Source organism: Diorhabda carinulata, chromosome 2 (assembly GCF_026250575.1).
Source record: "Diorhabda carinulata isolate Delta chromosome 2, icDioCari1.1, whole genome shotgun sequence".
Classification (NCBI taxonomy): domain Eukaryota; kingdom Metazoa; phylum Arthropoda; class Insecta; order Coleoptera; family Chrysomelidae; genus Diorhabda; species Diorhabda carinulata.
In genome coordinates, this window is record NC_079461.1 from 27,315,537 (window position 1) to 27,334,930 (window position 19,394).

A 19,394-nucleotide genomic window follows, 5' to 3' on the forward strand; every position below is an offset into this window, starting at 1 on the left:
TCTTGTGCCACTTTCCTCACCTAGATTTCTTGAGGCAATCAACTCGAAAAGCCTTTTGAAGTATTGTGATAGGTCTTGAGACACCATTCCAAGTGTTCTGTAGGCCCAGAAAATCGAAGCTCATTGCCGCTAGGTCTGCTGTGTTGCCAAGACTCTCCTCCTACTTATCCCCAGGTCCTAACATGTGCTGCTATATTCAATCGATTCGGAAAAAAATATGACTCATTATTCTCTATAACATACCCTGTAGTCTCGTTACGTACAAATACATTAGATATTATATAAGTTCGTTTACAAGGTTTCACGTTACCTTTATATACAGATTCGATTTACGAACCATAAGATTGATTGTTAGGAGCATTCACGAGCTATTAGGCTATTCTACATTTTAAATTTCGTGTAGCTGAAGGCGCTTAGATGAATGATTCATTCTATCAATATGGTTTCGAAATTTGTAATATATAATAACGACTTTATTAAATATTGTCACTGAAAGCGAAATATCAAGTTAATAAGTCAATTCCTCCTGTAAAGAGGTGAAGTCAGGCCGTCGACGCAATGACATCAAAAGATTTATAGCTTTTTTTCTTGTTGACTGTATTGAAATAGTTCATAACAAACTTTGTTTGCTTGATACAGTTTCTTTAAGATCTTCCATTACTAATTGTGCTACAACACTTGATATGGATGCTCCCATAACACAACCATCAATTTGTTCATATATTTAATTCTCATATTTGAAGTATGTTGTTGTAAATAATACATTTTTGTAACCAAACACTGTTCACATTTTCACTTTATCAACACTCACAGTCACACTGTCTGACACGTTTCGATAGCTAAGTTATCATCTTCAGAGACTGACTGGTTATTGAAACGCACGTCATACTGTGTAATTGTTAGTATTTGTGTAGTGATAATGTAAACAGTGTGTTGCAGTTTGAATATCACCAATGGTTTCAGAAATTCCAACTTAGTATCTTCTATCTATCTTAAGTTTATCTGTTGCATTTCTTTCTTGATAGTTCTTCTATATGTTCGTAAAGACTTTTTTTTGCTTCTTGAATTACAGTTTAATGCTTCTCTGGTTATATTTGTTGATGGTTTCCATAGTGTGTTTCCATTTTCGCTTCAAAATCGTCACGTTTATTTTCTCTTCTACAGTTATGATACAAAGGTGTTCATTAAAAATTTTTCATATACATTGTAACAGTTCTCTTTTGAGAACAATTGAATTTCCAAAAAAATCTTTTTATCATATTTCCAAATTTTATCTTCACATAACATATATATTCGATATTGGTCTGAAACAAACTTTTGTTGTTCTTGTTGAAGACCATGTTTTCCACGGTGAGTTATAATCGTTTTGCGTCAGGCTTATTATTTTTTCGATGTCATTTTTTGGTGTTAAAATGCCGCTTACATAGCCAAATTGTTCGATTTACTATGTTTCTCTTCGTTCTAGTTCCTTCCTGTTAGTTCCTGTTTTGTATTATGTCTGTGTTTTTTACTTTTTAACCATTTGTTTTATTTATTTACATTTTTCACAGTTGTAATAGATATATTTGTATATGAAGAAACTACATCTAACTAAATAATAACACTTTTTCTTTAAAGTCCAATTGCATCTTTAATATAGTATTTATTTTGGCATAAAATGTTTTTTACAATCAATTGCATCATTAAAAATCTTCTTTCTAGGATTCTACAAGTATTACAAGGATTTCATACATAAATTTAATATATACAAATAACAATAAGTAATCCTGAATTCAGACTGCGTGGGGGCAATTCTAAAATAGAATCTGCACGAGCTTAACTCTTTCGCACCTGGCCAATTATGCAATGCTAGTTTTTGATGCCAAATTTAAATATTAGGTGTAATTTGGCTGCTTAAAATTGATGGAATATGTGAATCCAGAAATGATTCTTGTACATTGTATTATTCTTAGCTAAAAACATCTCGTCTGTTCTAAATGAAGTACTACATTCAGTAATAAATGTTTTAATTATATTAAAGCTAATGCCAAATGTGGGCGTCTTTTCAAGCTATTTTGTGAAGAAGAAAATGAAGACCAAGTGAGACTCTTACTTCCAACTGTTTGATACTTTTAGTGGTTTGTTTAAGCAACAAATCTGAAATGAAGTATCTCTAACAATCGATAGAGCAACTTCAATAAAAAATTAAAGCACTTGTGAAAGCAAAAGTGAAGATATTTAGTTTCATTATGTTAAAAATACATTAACAAAAAAAACTCGCAGCATTGCAAAATGATGTGGCAGTTGGAATTTTATTTGTGAGGAAACAGATATCACATACCCAAATACAGTTAAATGTGTGAGAAAATTGTTTCTTGAGTGAACTATGCACTTTTTTAATATTAAAAGTATTGTTTGTTACATAAAGCAGGTATTAGAATTTTAGAAAAACTAAAGTGGGGCATGGCACAAAAAATGTTGGGAAACACTGCTTTGAATTAAACATTTTAGTTTTAATATAAGTTGACTCAAATATATTTTTATAGCTATAATGTGTATCGATAATAATAGTCAATAAAAATCCTATTTTATTCCATTTTCCCACACAACTTATAATAAAATATAATATGTAAAACTAATTTAAATAATTGGAAATTTGAAAAGTATCGTATAAAATATTTTTGATTGTATGAAATAATAAAAAAAGAACTTATTCCTTTGTTGCAATGAAAATGAAAGCATTCAATTATTTAACTGTTTACTGTGTACTGTTTGTGTATTTTACTGTTGGATCTGCTACAAGTAATGAAGACGAGACAGAAAAGTTAGTTGGAATCATTCTTTTTCTTTTCTAGAACAAATAAAGTTTTTTAAAACTCAATATTATATTTATCTTTACGTTTTCAAAGATATAAGTCATTTCCATGAACAACACTATTACTTTTATTTAAAATACATGTCTATAAACTTTGCGAAAAATTTATTTTCATTATTTCAAAAATATTGTTCAGATATTAACGTTTATTGTTAGATATTTTTCATAGGTTGAATCGAGTAGTTGTTTTTGTTAGTTTTTAGTTTTGTATTTGACTTACTGGTGGTTAATGCGGATTAGATTAGCACACCACTTAAAGAATGCTGGATGCATAATAGCTTCAATAATGCTAGAATATGGAAGAATTATGACTTACGTGGCGAATTTACTAAGCTTTTATCATTCAACCATCAGTTGAATGATAAGAAGATTTAGGGAAACATATCATAGAAAACTTGATTAAGGTAGGAAAAGGGCCATTATTATGAAACAGGGCACTAGTACTAGTAAAGACCTAAGTAATCAACTTGGAACTATTTGAAATACCAGGATTTTGCCTTAATTGTTAGGAAAATATTGACATAAGTCACATTAGCTAGTAACATGCATCGCTACTTACCGCAGATTATAAATAATGCAGGTTAAACTTTGCTAAAGATTATGCACTGTGGACTGTTGATGACTGGAAGCTTAAATGAGCTTAAATTCTACAGATACTCCTATGGAAAAATCCATGGAATAAAGGTTGTAAAGAATAAAATTTAACTTTACATAGACACTTTAGTCGTTAAATACATTTATTTGAAATTCGAAATTTGGCATCAGTACTAGTAAAGACCTGAGTAATCAACTCACTGTGTGGTTAATCTTTTGTGTGGATTAGTTTGCTATATCAATATTTAACGGACCGACAGAAGAATGCAAAAATTCTGCTGCCGGTCCTGATGATTTCCTGTATATATTTCTCATAAAACTATCCGACTCGTCCCTATCCAAACTCCTTGACATCTATAACATTATTTGGAATACTCACCAGTTCCCTAATGCATGGCGCAAATCTATAATCATTCCAATTAAAAAAGCAGGTAAATCCACATCATTCTCCAAGTCTTTCCGTCCAATCTCACTCACTTGCACTACTTGCAAACTTCTTGAAAAAATAATCAATAGAAGACTCCAATGGTTCCTTGAAAAATACAAACTTATTGCTGACGCACAATCGGTGCTTTTGACTCTATATCTAGAAGTGCAATACTGAATAAACTTACTCAATACAATCTACAAGGTAACATATTATCATTCATCCATAATTTCCTAACTGATAGAATTTTCAGGGTTTGCGCAAAATGGTAAGCTCTCCCTTCCTGATCCACACAGTACTGGCATCCCTCAAGGTTCAGTATTAAGCTCTACTTTATTTATCCTCACAATAAATGAGCTATGTGACAACTCACCATCTCCCGTAAAATATGTTCAATACGCTGATGACCTAATCATTTATTGCCATGCCAAATCATTATAAAACCTCTATTTGGTCCTAAAAGCGTGTAGTTGCACCATCCCAGGTGGTGAGCTTGACTTTTAGTAGCTAATGTTCTTAGATGTTGATGGTCCTTCATCTGAGAAACTCAGACGGCGTGATTGTATATCAAGGTCCTCTTCATCGGGATTATCTTCAACAGAGCCATCCTAACCAATTTCTGCTTCTACAGCATCTCCAGCTCAGAGAATCCTGTTGTCTACCATACCAGCTCTAGATTTAGAGGAACAACCGCTGAATATGTTGGGCCTCGGCTGCATTTGTTGGAAGTAGAGAAGCCAGCTCAAAACTTGGCTTTGTTAGTGATCTTGAAAATGTCTCGTAGCGGATTTTATCCAAGGAGGTCTCATCTGTCTGAGGTGAATAGAGGACGGTCAAGAACCGTTGACCTGCTGAAATGAGAATCTCAGGATCGGCATCTTCATGATTAAAAACCTCGACAAATTTCAACTTTTCTTGACAATAGAATGCAGAGGTTGCATCACATCCTCTAATTGCATGTAGGAACCGAATGTTTTGCTTAACAAAGAATCATATATATTTCCATCTTGAAAAGCCGCAAAATGAAAGTTTGAACCGAAATCCGAATTTTTCATCGTTTTTAATATTCGATTTCGGTTATACCACTTGCACGAGTTTGAATTTTTATATGTCAATTGACGCAGAATGTAGTCTTCTGTATTTTTGAATAGAATGAAATTATCCGCCCGAAGCACCGTTTTCCAGCTATAAGCAAAAAACTTAAAATAGTACAATAATTTGTAATTTGGCGGTACCAATAGTTTAAGCTCACCATCAGGAATGATGCAAACAGATTTCACGTATTTAGAACCAAATAGAGGTTCTAAAATAATTTCCAGCTTGCTGGAAATCAATTCCTCAAAATATATCAATTAGATTGCAGGTTTAATTTATTTTTATTATAAACTCATTCGATTTCATTTTAGCATTGAAGCGGATCTTCGATTTTTGGATATTTCTGATGTATTTTCATCAGTGATTAATTCAACTGAGTTGGTACTTACCACTTTATCAGGATCAACAGCGGCAATTTTGAATGTTGTAAGTGTTTTAACTTGTTTCCAATATATTTTCAAACTACTTACTAAATTTGCGAATATTATACTGCGCTATCCAGAAATACCCTCCATCTCGATACTTTAGAGTTACACATGAAGAAGTGATATTTCAGAATTGATTATTAATAATTGTAAAATCGATGATATTAGAAAACTGACGTTCTTTTATAAGGTATCGAAAAAACCTATTCTCTGTTTTATGAAAGTTTGATTAGTTCATTTCAAAGCATGAATCAATGTGTATTATAAAGTTCGATGGTGTTTTTTAAAATGTTTACAAAACAGCGCAAATGTTTGACCGTTGAGGCAGAAATGATAGTTAAAAGTAGTTCCTTAAAGTTAGTAGAGCGAGGCCACGAAAAATACTTTTCATAGAAAGAGACTTCAGCTTTAACGAGCATTCCTGAAAGTGGAGTTTGGAAAATTCTTAAAGAAAAACACGAAAAGACAATGGTGTAGCAAAGGGATTTCTTTCAAGACGTAATTTGCCGCAATCTTCATGGAATGTATGCAGAACGAAGACTGTTCTAGGAAACTGATGGTGATATTAATTGTTTTGTGGTGTACTCTACGTCATTTGGGGCTTTTATTCAAAAAAATTTACAAAGCAAATTATAATGGAGGATTTGCAAAAGCTGAGAACAGAATATCTCGAAAAAATAAATTCAGCTAGATCAGAACACCGACGAGATTTGATACAACACCCATGACACGTAATAAAGGATGGGTTCATAGTTCAAAAAAATGTTACAAGAAAGCTACGTCTAATAAAGATAACTAGTCTACATGCAGGATCAGAAGAAGGATGGATACCAGAATATCTGTTTTCAGCAACCAAGAATATTTTGGATTCCAGCATGGGTTATAACTGCGATATAACCGCGGTAGTTTTCGAAGATTGGTTTCTAAATAAATTAATGCCGAATATACTACTGAATAGTTTTATTGTAATGGATAATGCGTCCTTCCATAGTCGCCAAAGGATAAGATGCCAGGTTCCAATAATAAAAAAAATTGAATAATAGACTGAGAAACTGTATTGAACACGTGAAAATAATTGAGAACTCATATAGATGAATGTACACAAAAAAACTTATGGATTTGTTAGATAGTAGCGATACCGAAATTGACTAGATGATATGTAGTAGTTAACTAGATGTATATATAATATATAGTGTGTATCATTTAGTAGATTTGAAATTGAAGTTCAACAATTCCATAATATTAAACTCAACAATGAAAACCAAATGTACCCTGTATTAAAAGAAAAATGGCAGGTATTATAATCCTGCGGTCGTGCACAATGCTCTCCCAATAAATAGTCATAAATTTACAACTTTTGGTTTTTATCGAATTTTATAGGTTTCGGTAGTAAATGTACATTCTTGGATTGTGCAAAATACTATATACTACAAAATGTTCACCTGCAGTTCTCAAGTAAGTCAATATTCGCGGGTTAAATGACGATAATGGAGCAATTCATCAATTGTTTGAGAACATCTCTAAAGAAATAGCGTCATCTAGTTTTGTAATGTTACTCGCCCATTGATATAGACCGAGGAACTAGTTCTGTTCCAATATGTTGTTAAAGTTTAAGTTTGGAGCATACGCTAGAGATTTACAATAAATAGAAGGTTTTGGAAAGTGAGGTAGTATAAGAAACAAGTCTTCAACAGCCGAACTGTGTCAGTAAATAATTTGATGTCGTAGAGAACACATCGGGATCCTGGAAAGTGAATCAAACGTTGTATTTAAACAAATTAGATAATAAGTGTCAATGAATAGTTTAGTGTGTAAATGTTAGTGAATAGTAGGTGCATAAGAACACACTGTATTGTGATAAAAACTGTTTGAATAAATAACGTTAACGTGGTTAAGGTGTAGTTAAAAAGAAGCCACAAAATCACATTAAGAAAATTATTTTAGAAAAGATTATAAAATAATTGATACTCGTGTAGAAAATGGTTATTAGTTTTAACAACGTAGGTGCGTTATGATTTAGTGAACATATTATCGCAGATTGAGTAATGTACTGACAAAGATACTAGTGATGTTATGGTTTCTTCATCTAATTGCCAAATTCATAAAATATATCTAGAGAAAGTAGAAACTAATTCAGATTTGTAATTTATGTTAAATATTCGCATTTTTTAGCTATAGGAACTTGTAATATATTGAAAAAAGTGATATGCGCACAGAAAAATTTAATTGTCCAAAACGGATCTTTTAACGAGATTTCAGTTTTCTTTTTTGACCATAGACGTTCACACTTTTTCATCTACTTTTTACTTTAACTTATTTAGACTATCATAATCATGCGCGGTTTCAGTTTCTCAGTTTGAGAGGGTCTGGAATTAAAATAAAAGAAAAAACGAAAAGAAAAAGTGCAACTGTGATAAGAAATTTCTCTAGGTAAAATCAGCAACCTCGTATAAAGAAATAAAACAAATATAAGATACTATTTACAAGAATCTTTCATTAAATTGAAAGTAAGACGGTTCCGAGGGGGTAGCATGACTCCCGTGTCCCCCTTGAAACCACGCCTGATCATAATTGTATTTATTATCCCTTCTAAACTTTCCTGCATGCTTTTTTTGTGAATCTGGAGAAAATCAACTAATAATATCGGCAGAGAATAATGAATCACCAATCACTGCTGTCAGATGCTTTCTTGTTTTAGCTATATTTGCTACAAAAAATCGGTTTTTTAATTTTAGCGTGTAAAACACTACTAAATGTTTTTAATTTAGTTGTATACACATAATAAAAATTAAAAAGCAAATTTTTCTAGACCAGATTTGAACCGGGGACCTGCAGTTTTAATGCATGGAGCTATCACAGACCATAAATGTGTATTATCTATGTCGTATATGTATTTCTTAGCTATGGTTTTTGAAATAATCCATAATATAAAGTACCTTTTGAAACAATATAAGGGTGATTCCGTTCTAACTGTGATTTTTTGTATTCAAAATTTCAAGATTTTAAAATTTAACTTTTCTAACTTTTTTATGCATATTATTCATCTATTTTACTGTAAAAATAAAACTCTAAGAGGAATTTACTACAACTTCAAAGTATCACGAGCAAGACACAAATGTCGGATTTTGAGTTCCACGGTACTGACTCATTTATCCACGGTACTGACATGGTAACTTAAGATATTAAACAACAAGTGCATCAATTTTCCTCAGTTTGATCATAAACATTAGAATTTATAAGGTAATTAGTTTAAATCATTTGTTACGACAAAAAAAATTAATAATTTATCGGTAAATTCTAGGAATGGACATGACACGGTACTGACATTCAAGTGATGTAGTATAAGTTTTCTTTAAGTGGCAAGTTATATTGTATAAAAATAATGTTTAAATATCTTAAGAATTATTCAATTAACACAAAATTTTTATTAATTGATTATTAATTAATGACTAGTACAAAAAAACAATACAGGACATTGAATATCACAGTTATAATGGAATCACCCATAAATTTAACTCAAACCTGTCATCATTATTGTATGTTTTGATTTTTCAGTGTTTAAATATTTTATGTCAAATTGAAAATAGTGAAGGGTCTATGTAAATTGACTCTGTTGAAATAGTTTGTGAAATATTCGTCGAAATTATCAACTTAGCAGTATTCGTGGTGACTGTTATATTTCGTATATTGATTTTTACGGCTGTAGCGGTGAGATACGAAAATGCAGTCAGATTGAGGATTATGTGTGTTATGATTAAACTCATAATATCGATTTATTCCTTCTTTCTTGGATTATATTAGAATTGTAATAGTTTCAAAATACTTGGCCAATCTTTAAATAAATTTCAGTTACAGTAAATTAACTCAAGTTATAGCCAGTAAGTTTTTTAAATATTCCAACATATTCCCGATCGTTACCGTTGCCGATAGTTAGCGCTACGTCCGCTGAATGCGACCAATGACATCTTTGATCTCATTGCAAACTTTTGTTGAAAAAGTAAAACTGAAAGAGTTGTATATTACTTAAATCAAGCCTACAATATTATTTATATAGTATCTAAATAAAGTCAAAAAACCAACGGATAGTTAGTATAATACGAGGGCCGTTTTTTTTTCAACCTCCAATAGCTCCGTGCGCTACGGGAGTAGAAGAAAGCGGGCATGCGCTATTGGCGACTGCGAAGTTATCACAATACACACTCCACCATTGATGACATTCAGGCGTCAATCGGCGTTGTGCTACAGCCGCGTAAACATGTCCGCCATAAGTGTGATTAGGTTTCTACAGGCCGAAGGCCATAGTTCTGCAGAAATCCATCGGAGAATGAGTCGTGTGTATGGGGAAAGCTTCATGAGTGATTGTGTTGTGCGTGAATGGTGTCCAAAGCTTTAAAATGGCCGTATCTTTGTAGAGGGTATTGAAAATCTTGTCTACAGATATGAAAAATGAATCTCTTCGGCGATTATATCGAAAAGTAACCGTAAGTGTACCAATCTTTTGGTAATAAAATTATTGTTTTAAATGAACTTGTCTTTTATTTATACCCTATCGAAGGTTGAAAAAAATGACCCTATAATTGTTAATTAATAGATATCTTCTTATTTTTCTCTTTTTAAGTTTTCAATTCACCCGCTTGTTCCATTTCAGGTTGTTACAAATAAAGTTATGGAATTACTCAACACTTGCGAGGTGATTGGATCGGATTCAAAAACTCAGAATCGAGTTAAGCACTTCATAGAAGGATCCTTAGAAACGATTGAATCTGCAGTGAAAAAAATATATGATAAATTGAACGTTTGATTTTTGTCGAATAAAAAGCTAACCGTTGAAACTTTAATTTTTGTTAATACCTTCTTTCCCAAATAAAATACTAACAAACAGCATTCGATGAACAGGGATACTGCTAAATTATAGGAGTAGAATGACAAACATTCAAGGACTACGAATTCATTTATGGAAATAAACATTTATGTATGTATGTGAAATATTGATAATGTCATATACTCTGCGTCACTAGGAATACTCAGTGCTTAGAAGTGATCTATTAATAGTACTCCTCTCAGAAAGTTTAGAGTGTTTCATCTTCTATTTCATACACTTCCAGGTGTAATGTACTTTCCATAGTCACTCACACTTTGAGAGCTTTTCATCTTGTGACCGACATTTGGTCACTCTTCCAGGGAGATGTCAGCTTGATCCTTGACATTTCGTTTGGTTTTCAACTCAATGGCTTGCCCGTCCAAATTGATAAGATGATGATAAGCTTTCTTTTCAAACTGAAAGAAATAGAAAGAAATGGTCAAACATTATTATAAATGAATACTTTAACAGAAAACGGAATTTTGATTTAGATAATAGTGAAAAAGAAATGAAAAGGAATGAATATGGAAGAAAAAAAAATAGTTAGCTGTTAATGCTATTACGAAATTTTGTATACAAGATTTTTTAGAAATAATCAACTACAATTAATAAAAAGAATTTTTCTACTCCTAGAAGTTGTATAACTGCACGAAATTATATAATATTAAAGTTATTTTATAAGTTAGTCTAGTCTAGTATTTCATTACGACATTAGAAAGGACACGACCAATTTCTGTTATCGACAAAATCACAAGTTAAAATTTAGGTACCATAAAAGAATACAATATTACTAGGAGTTTTAAAGTTTTCTAATACTTTTCAAATTCTAATCTCACTAGATGACCAAACCTATTAACAATCATACATTCGACCCACTTAAAACTATCAATTTTTATAGTCTTACGCTCATAAGTCTTCTCTTAAACTTCTCATACTCATTTCTATAAAACAATCTGCAAAACAGATGAATATTTTTCTGTTCCCACTCAATACAATCTCACGATTTAACCTCAAAACTGTACACATAGTCCTGTATTTAAATCTCTTATTTGATCTGGTGGTTTATGCAGTTCGTAAATGAACACAAGTGAGTACATATAAATTTCAGTTAATCTCATTCACATAAAAAATAACTAAAAACTTAAAGTTAGGAAGCAGTCATGAATCAGTTTTACTCTTATCTTTTGATTTCTGTTACATTAAACTTTTACAAAACGTAAATGAATCGCTACAAGTGTTCAATGTGAGCTCTATTCATCACCCTTCCAAAGTGTATGTCGAGTATTTGTTGCAACAGCTGCTTCAATATGCTTTCCAATTAGAAGATAGGCAGCGGTAGGGTAGTCAATGTGGTAAAGCACCATGTCGTTGAAAAGTTCTCAGGTTCAACTAAGAAAAAGATCATATCTGTAGGGTATCGGGAATGATGTTCATATTGAACACTTTTGAAACACATGGTGTCTATTTTTGCTTATTATCGGGACTGATATATCAATATAATAGACAAAATCTGGTGTAATTTTTGAAATCAATTTCATTCACCTCTGTGATAATAATCTTAGAGCAGACGTAGTATTTTAGCTTTTTTCAAATTGGAAATATTTAGGGCCCAGTTATCTGTAGAAAAAAAAAACAAATTGGTTGAAATAGTATAAGACAAAGCAATGCTAATATATTTGAATAATTCACGCTTTACGGCTTGTTTATATTAAAAAGTTGGCAATAATTTCGAATTTGTTTTAATATCGCCAAGTATATAAATACTTTTATGCTACTCAAAAAGTGTTACATTAAAATGACGTTTTCTTGCCAACATTTCATAATTATCCCATATTATTCCGCTAATATATAATAAAATAATGCTTGTTAACTTATTTTCCAGTTGTTTTAAATTCTATTCCTCATTAGTTGCCAGAAATTAACTCCAGCTGAAAGAATAAATGGATTGATGTAATAATCTGTCTTTAGTAGAAATACACAACTCTACAGGAAGTGCAAAAATTCGAGAGTGAGTAGATAGACATGAAAATAATGCTGAATTATAGGCTATTAAAGTTACGGATTCAAATCTTAAATATTAAATTATATTTTCTAAATTATACTCTCGAACATTATGATTTTTAATGGGTGATTATATATGTCCATGTAGTATGTTTAAAGGAAGAAATAATTCTACACTACTATCTGAATGCCAGTGGCGGATCTTGCCCAATGGTAAACAATCCGTAACTTTTACAGGGACAACTTGTACAATCTAAATATAGCAAAAATCAATTTTTCAATCGATTTTATGACAAAAGGTACTTTTTGTGTAACTCGACACAATTTATGATTTGGGATATATGTAGATTTTTAGATTGTTGTACCGTTCGCCATAAAGAGACATTCTGAAGAAAATTAACATAAAATGCAATTCATTAAAAAAAAATAATTTTGGAGAAATTCTAAGTACCGCTCACCATTATGAAAAAAATATGATATCCCACCCATGATATGTGATATTCCTCTAAACATTCGCAGACATGTAGTTCTTGCACGATGGAGCCACTCTCCACATCCTATATGATGTAAAGTCGCCCCTGGCCTTCAGATAGTACTACGGAATTATTTATTCCGTCAAATATTCTACATGGACATCATCAATTAAAAATTCATGTTCGAATGTATAATTAAGAAAATATATTTAAATATGAGTTCTGATTTACTTTAACTTCAAAGGCCTATAACTATGGAATTTTTTTATGTCATAGCATTATTTTCGCGACATCTACTCACCCACCGAATTTTTCGCACACTGTATAAAAACATTTTGTTTCCAAGTTCCCAAATGACGAATATACTTTGGAAAGTAAAGAATGATTTCCTATTTGCATGATTTTCGCATATCTTATATACTGAACAATTATCAAACTTTCTGAGATCTTTTATTTGACAGGTATTTACACGTGAATCTGTATAGGTTGTCATGTGCTAATACCCTTCATTGACTAAATGTTCCTTCTTAAATATTTATCTCGTCCTTTGAAGCAAGAGTTCGTGAAGAACAAAGTGTAAAAATGTAGTAATGATTCATTTTGTGAGTAACAAAAAACAACAGACTTTGTAAACGATACTTATGGTTATGAAGAATGAGTTCCATATAAATTTGGTACTGTTGTGAGTCTTAATGGCTAAGGAAAATATGAAAACGTCCAGGATTAGATTTGGGCATTCCTGAAACATTGATGTGGGTTAAGAATCATTTTGATGGTTATTACTTTTGCGGAGTAAATGCTGAAAGTTTTAATCGAAATCAAACGTTATGTGTGGATTTGAAAATGGTTAATTTTTTAGTTGGTCAAAAGTGGATTGCTTGCTTTCTCATTCACGGAGGTGGTGACCTCTTTGGAATGTTTCTTTTCAACTCTCCTTCTTTATTTCTGGATAACAATACGTGATGGGAAACTTTATTGGTGAAAACATGTTTGACTTGTATGAAATTCTTTAACTGGCGATGAAGCCAATGCAATATAGGAGCCGTTATCAAGCAGAGACATCATCATACTTCCACCATTACATATTAAACTAAGAACGATGGAGCAATTGTTCAAAGCGTCAGACAAGGAGAAGTTGGTTTTAACTACATTTGTAGAATATTTCTGAAACTCGGTACGATAAAGTTGAAATGTGGAGTATATTATAAGACAAATACGGTAATTGATGAAAGATACAGATTTTTTAAAAGCTCTGATTGCTTCGGATAGTACAGCTTCGAAAAATTTTGTTTTAGTAGTCGAAAATTATGAAGAAATTTTACAAAATATGCTGACAAATTTTCAGATTCTAGTAAGAAATATGAATATCAAGTTACACTATTTCTGTAATCATATAGATAAATTTCCTAATAATTTAGTTTAGATTTAGTGAAGAACAAGGAAAGCGCTGCCCCCACAATTGAAAAGTGACGGAGAAAAGATATCAGGTATGTGCGATAGTCGCATGAAGGCAGATTTCTTCTGGTATTTAAAAAAAGATTGTCTATTGAAGAATTAAAGAGAAAACCTAATGAACAGTGTTTTATTGAAATATAACATCTGTTTGGACATTTTCCTCTTGTAGATATAATATCTGTTATTTTATTTCACGTTTACCGATGTTTGTGATATAAAATGAAAATAAAGATTAAGAAAAAACGGATTATATGCTTCAGTTAGTACTAACTAACATTTAAGATACTTTAACTATTTGTGAAAAATAGAAAAAAAAGAAATCCAAAAGATTAACATTTTAGGTTTTGATAATGAAATAAAGGGTGGTGGGTAATTATCTAGTATAGGTTGCATACGCCCGATTTTCTTGAAATTTTAGTTTGTTATACAGTTTTTTATGCTGAAAAAGAAATATATATATATATATATATATATATATATATATATATATATATATATAGGATAGGTTAGAATGGGTTAGGTTAGGTTAAGTTAGGTTAAGTTATGTTAGGTTAGATTAGGTTAGGTTAAGTTAGGTTAAGTTATGTTAGGTTAAATTAGGTTAAGTTAAGTTAGGTTAGGTTAGGTTAGGTGTTAGGCTCATACTCAAAATATTGAACGACTTTGGCGAGATATTCGTGATAACATACCTCGTTATGGAAGAACTAGATCTCATTATCATCAGTATTTTTGGGAATTTCTATTTAAAAGACATTATTCATATTCAAATAGAATTGAATTATTTATTGAAGAAATGTCACGAATGTATCCAATAGAAATTTTTGATTATTTGTACGTGTAAATAAATGATTATTGTTAGAAATTGATTTGTGTCATTACATTAGTCGTAACTAATTATATTTAATGTTGGAGAAGATTGGGGTCGGGGGAGAGGTGTGTTAAAAGATAGTCTACATTTTTAACAGGCCCACTTCGTCCCTAATTCTCTCCAACATCAAGTATTTGCAAAATATCAACTATTCAAGATAGTGTACATTTTCCAATGTTCAAACCATAGAAACTATGTGAAGGAATATTTACCGCACCCAATATTCTTTTTCAGCATAAAAAACTGTATAACAAACTAAAATTTCAAGGAAATCGGGCGTATAGAACCTGAACTAAATAGTTACCGGGTTGTGCGTTATTTATGCCCACGAGTTTACTATTTCGAAAAAGATTAATACAAATATTATGTTGCTACCTACTCATAGTTTTCCTTCTAATTTTATATACCTACTATTATTATAAAATTTTCGATTTATTTGGAATTATCAATTTTTATTGTGTTGAACGTGTTGAACTCACTATTCCCGTATAGAAGAATTAAACCTGTCACGTTAAAAGCATAGAGCAAAAAAACAGGGTATAGTGGTAAACATTTTAAGTAAACACATTTTGTTGTTTGTATCACGCAATGTTTTCAATTGTAATCTGTTCACCTACGATCGAATTGATGATAATAATAATTATAGCTCTGATAGATTTTCTTTTGGCGTTATATAAATATAAATATATCAAGAGAAAAGCAATACTATCTGTAAACAAACTAAGCTGTGCCGATATTATATTGTGAGATTTCAACCTTCTAGATTTAATGTGAGATTGTTTTCTTGAGTAATAGTTCCACTACATATACAATGAAATTTTGTGATCTTGAATAAACTCGGTAATTTTTTTAATATTTTAAAAGTGAATCCTAATAAAGATGATGTGTAAGATTTTGACGAAGTAACGGGTGGCGTAATAGAACGTGCATTTATTAAGTATAGGCTAAAAAAATAAATACGTGAAGTATTGTTGAAATAAAAGATATGATGATTAGGTAATTTAATGAAGTTTATTTTTCAAAAATAATATCCTCTAAATTACGTCTCTTTCGAAGACGACACGCCTTTAAACGCGAACGCAGATTTGTGAAAACTCTTGTCAATAAATCTGGGATGATTGCTACCATTTCTTGGCGGATATTTTCCTTTAGTTGATTGATGTCCCTCGGATTGTACACGTAGACTTTGTGGTTGAGGTGTCCCCTTAAAAAAATCAATAGGCGTCAAGTCAAGGCTAAGTGGGGGCCAAGGGATATCACCTCTTTTGGAAATTAGTCTAGCAGGAAACATCTGTTCTCACAGCCGCCATAGAGTCATTTGATGTGTGACAGGTCGCTCCGTCTTATTGGAACCAAGTTCTCGTATTCGCTATTCTTGATCTCGCAAGTTCTGGAGTCAAATATCCCTCTAACATCGTAACATGGCCGTCGGTGTTAACGGTGATGTTTCGTCCTCGTGATTCTTCAAAGAAGAAAGGGCCAATAATTCCTTTGCTTGAGATTGCTGCTCATACCGTTACTTTCGGACTATGTAGTGATTTTTGAAGTTTAATTCTTGGATTTTTTTCGGTCCAATAATGACTATTTTGTCGGTTTACGAGCCCATTTAAATGAGAATGAGCCTCATCTGAAAAAAAGATGTTTTCAAAAGTGAAAAATCAAATAAGCATTTCTTCATCAAATGCCAACCTTGCTCCAACGTCGGTTTCTTTTAATTTCTGTGTTAACTGGAGCTTATAAGAATGCAGTTTAAGATCCAACATCAAAATTCACTGTAAACTTCGTCGCGTCAAGTTTAAAGCCGCCGATCGCTTCCGAGCGGACACATGCGGATTTTCTCGTACTGACTCCTTCACCCTATCAATATTGTCTGTGGTCCTAGAGTTCTTAGACGATCTTTTGTTGGTGGTTTAAACGTGCAATCGGTGTCTTCAAAACACTTAACCCATATTTTAAGTAAATTTGCACTCGGAGCTCCATTAATTTGTCTTAATCCATATTCTGAAATCGCCTTGTCAAGATGTATGAACGACTGTTCTTGTAAAATGTGCGAATACAAAAAGCGCGACGCTTTCCGTCGAAGTGACTCATGGCTACTGAAATTCCACAGGTGCAACTTCTATTGCGCCACCCTTTATCTTACCTGTCTCACTACTTAATGTTATTAACTACATTTTGAAAGACATACGTTAACTATTCACGCACAGCCATGCATCTCTAAAGTAATAATGTAAATAGAAAATATCAATCAACTCATTATTTCTTATGCTACCTTCATGATCAACTATTATTTTCAAGAAATTTATTCAAAATTTTAACAAATTGCTGTTTTGCGAATTTCTGTGTCTTTCGAAAGACCACCGGGAATTCTCTGGAGTACTTGAGTAGGATCGGAAAAGTATAAATCAATTGCTGATTTTAAGTTTTGTCCTATATTAGCAAGCACTGCTTTCCATATTTTGAAAAAAAAACACTATGAGCTGTTCTTTTGGAAGGTTTATGGAATATCGATTTATATATATTATTATTGGATAATATTGGGAGAAAGATGAGTTGCTTGCTAAGTTGTCTCCCACAACAGCAGTTGTTAAACCTGGTGCCCCTGTTGTGTTGATATGTGGAAGTAGGATTTTGAAATACCACATTCCAAACAAATTCCGCATTTCAAACAAATCCATGTTAAACCAGCCTCTGAAACTGGTATATTTAGTTTCTGGAGGACCTCTTTAAGTCCAATTTTCATACATAAACTATAATAAGGAAAAACAGATCATCCTTTCGACCTTTTTTGTGCTGCGTGGAATAATTTTCTTGGATCTGGAATCATCCGTATTAGTCATTTCGTCGTAGTTATATATGTTATAATTATCTATATCAGCAAGTGCCTATTGAATATTGTTGAAACTATCATCCTTATTAACGTACGCTCTAGATCTTTTGATATTGGATGGAAGTCGTTAATAAATTGTTCCTGACAATAAAACTATTGATAAAATCATCTAATGTTTTTCCTTGTTCTCCAATGTTGTTTCATATTAGCATCCTTACATCATATCTAGTTAATGGGAATCTTCAATTGGCAACAATTCCAAGAGTATCAGTAATGGTCGCCTCTGTCCCTTTCGACAGAGCTCTCCGGTGACCAACTATGTTTAATTCTTCTCTGAGAAGCTTCTGCTGTAGAGTTTCTCAGGAGACTTTAAAGTGTACGCGGCCAATTTTTGGGACATGCCGGTCCTAACGACCTCTACTGCATTTTTGAGATTTGCTTCTATATAATTTTTTAACCCTGGGGCACTACCGTATTTCCGCGCCATTTTGAGTCAATGTAATACATATTGTTAGATAATTATTAAATACTAAACTTATCACTGATAAAAATCAATGTATAGTAATAAATTATTAAGACATGACATGTTTTTTAATGAATGGAGATTAATCATGATAGAGGTAGTTTGTATGTATTGTGTAGATTATCACTGACTTCTGTGGAACCTTTACTACTACATTCGAACCACATTCCCAAAACACGTCCAAAGACCCCTGTAGAGCGTACCCTGGACCTCTGGTGATTCATCTAGATCATTTTTGGAAGCACTGGTATAGAATTATTGAATCGCTGATGGTAATGAGAATAATTACGAATCTGTATAACTGAGGGAAGTAATAATGAATGAATTGGAAAACATTTTTGTAATGAATGTTTAATAGCCAGCTTTTAATTCATATCGGTTTATATGACATAAAATTTCGATGATTGATGATAAAAACAATGTATGTAACGAATTTTACCTTGAACATGAAAAATTCAAAAGCTATATTAGCTTCCATACATTTGATACTTATTTACATAATTTTTTTACCCACTTACGTGAACAGTAATAGTTATAAGAATAAGCAATAAAATATTCAAAAAAGATATTCTGGGATTTAAAAATTACATAAAAATTGGAATAATTTTTATATTTGACTGAATTACAAGGAGTTTATTGTCTGTAAATAACGGAACAAAGGAATTTAAATGTAAATACTTTAGCCTCGGTCTCCTATTAAATGGTATATGCGTCCGATCTCAGCGTAAACGTTGCGAACGACGCGATGTCTAAACGCCAGGCACAGCGTCCGCGGTTAATATATATTATACGCGATCGACGAGATAGATGCTTTTTAAAAACAATTTACTCTGTAAACTGAGAATTTAATAATTTGAAGTTACAATTGTTTGTACGAATCTGACAGGCGTAGTAGACGAATATCAAATTGAATGAACTAAGTATTAGTTTTACAGGCTTCTTTATATATTAGTTCTTATCTTATACAATAATATTTATAAAACTAGAT

The 19,394-nt window shown here is 31.9% G+C and overlaps 1 protein-coding gene across 1 annotated transcript; it reads left to right on the plus strand.

Annotated features, from left to right (window-relative positions):
* Window positions 1-2,607: 2,607 nt before the first annotated feature.
* LOC130904172 (uncharacterized) lies at window positions 2,608-10,227 on the plus strand. Its single transcript, XM_057816769.1, has 3 exons — window positions 2,608-2,803; window positions 5,282-5,396; window positions 10,044-10,227. The coding sequence occupies exons 1-3, from the start codon at window positions 2,706-2,708 to the stop codon at window positions 10,194-10,196; spliced, it is 366 nt and encodes a 121-aa protein (XP_057672752.1). The 5' UTR covers window positions 2,608-2,705; the 3' UTR covers window positions 10,197-10,227.
* Window positions 10,228-19,394: the final 9,167 nt, after the last annotated feature.

What these genes read in the sequence shown, in the direction of transcription:
- LOC130904172 (XM_057816769.1), top strand. Translation starts at nt 2,706, where the DNA reads ATGAAAATGAAAGCATTCAATTATTTAACTGTTTACTGTGTACTGTTT. An exon ending in AATGAAGACGAGACAGAAAA is followed by an intron (nt 2,804 to 5,281) that starts GTTAGTTGGAAT and finishes ATTTCATTTTAG; the next exon opens with CATTGAAGCGGATCTTCGAT. An exon ending in CAGCGGCAATTTTGAATGTT is followed by an intron (nt 5,397 to 10,043) that starts GTAAGTGTTTTA and finishes GTTCCATTTCAG; the next exon opens with GTTGTTACAAATAAAGTTAT.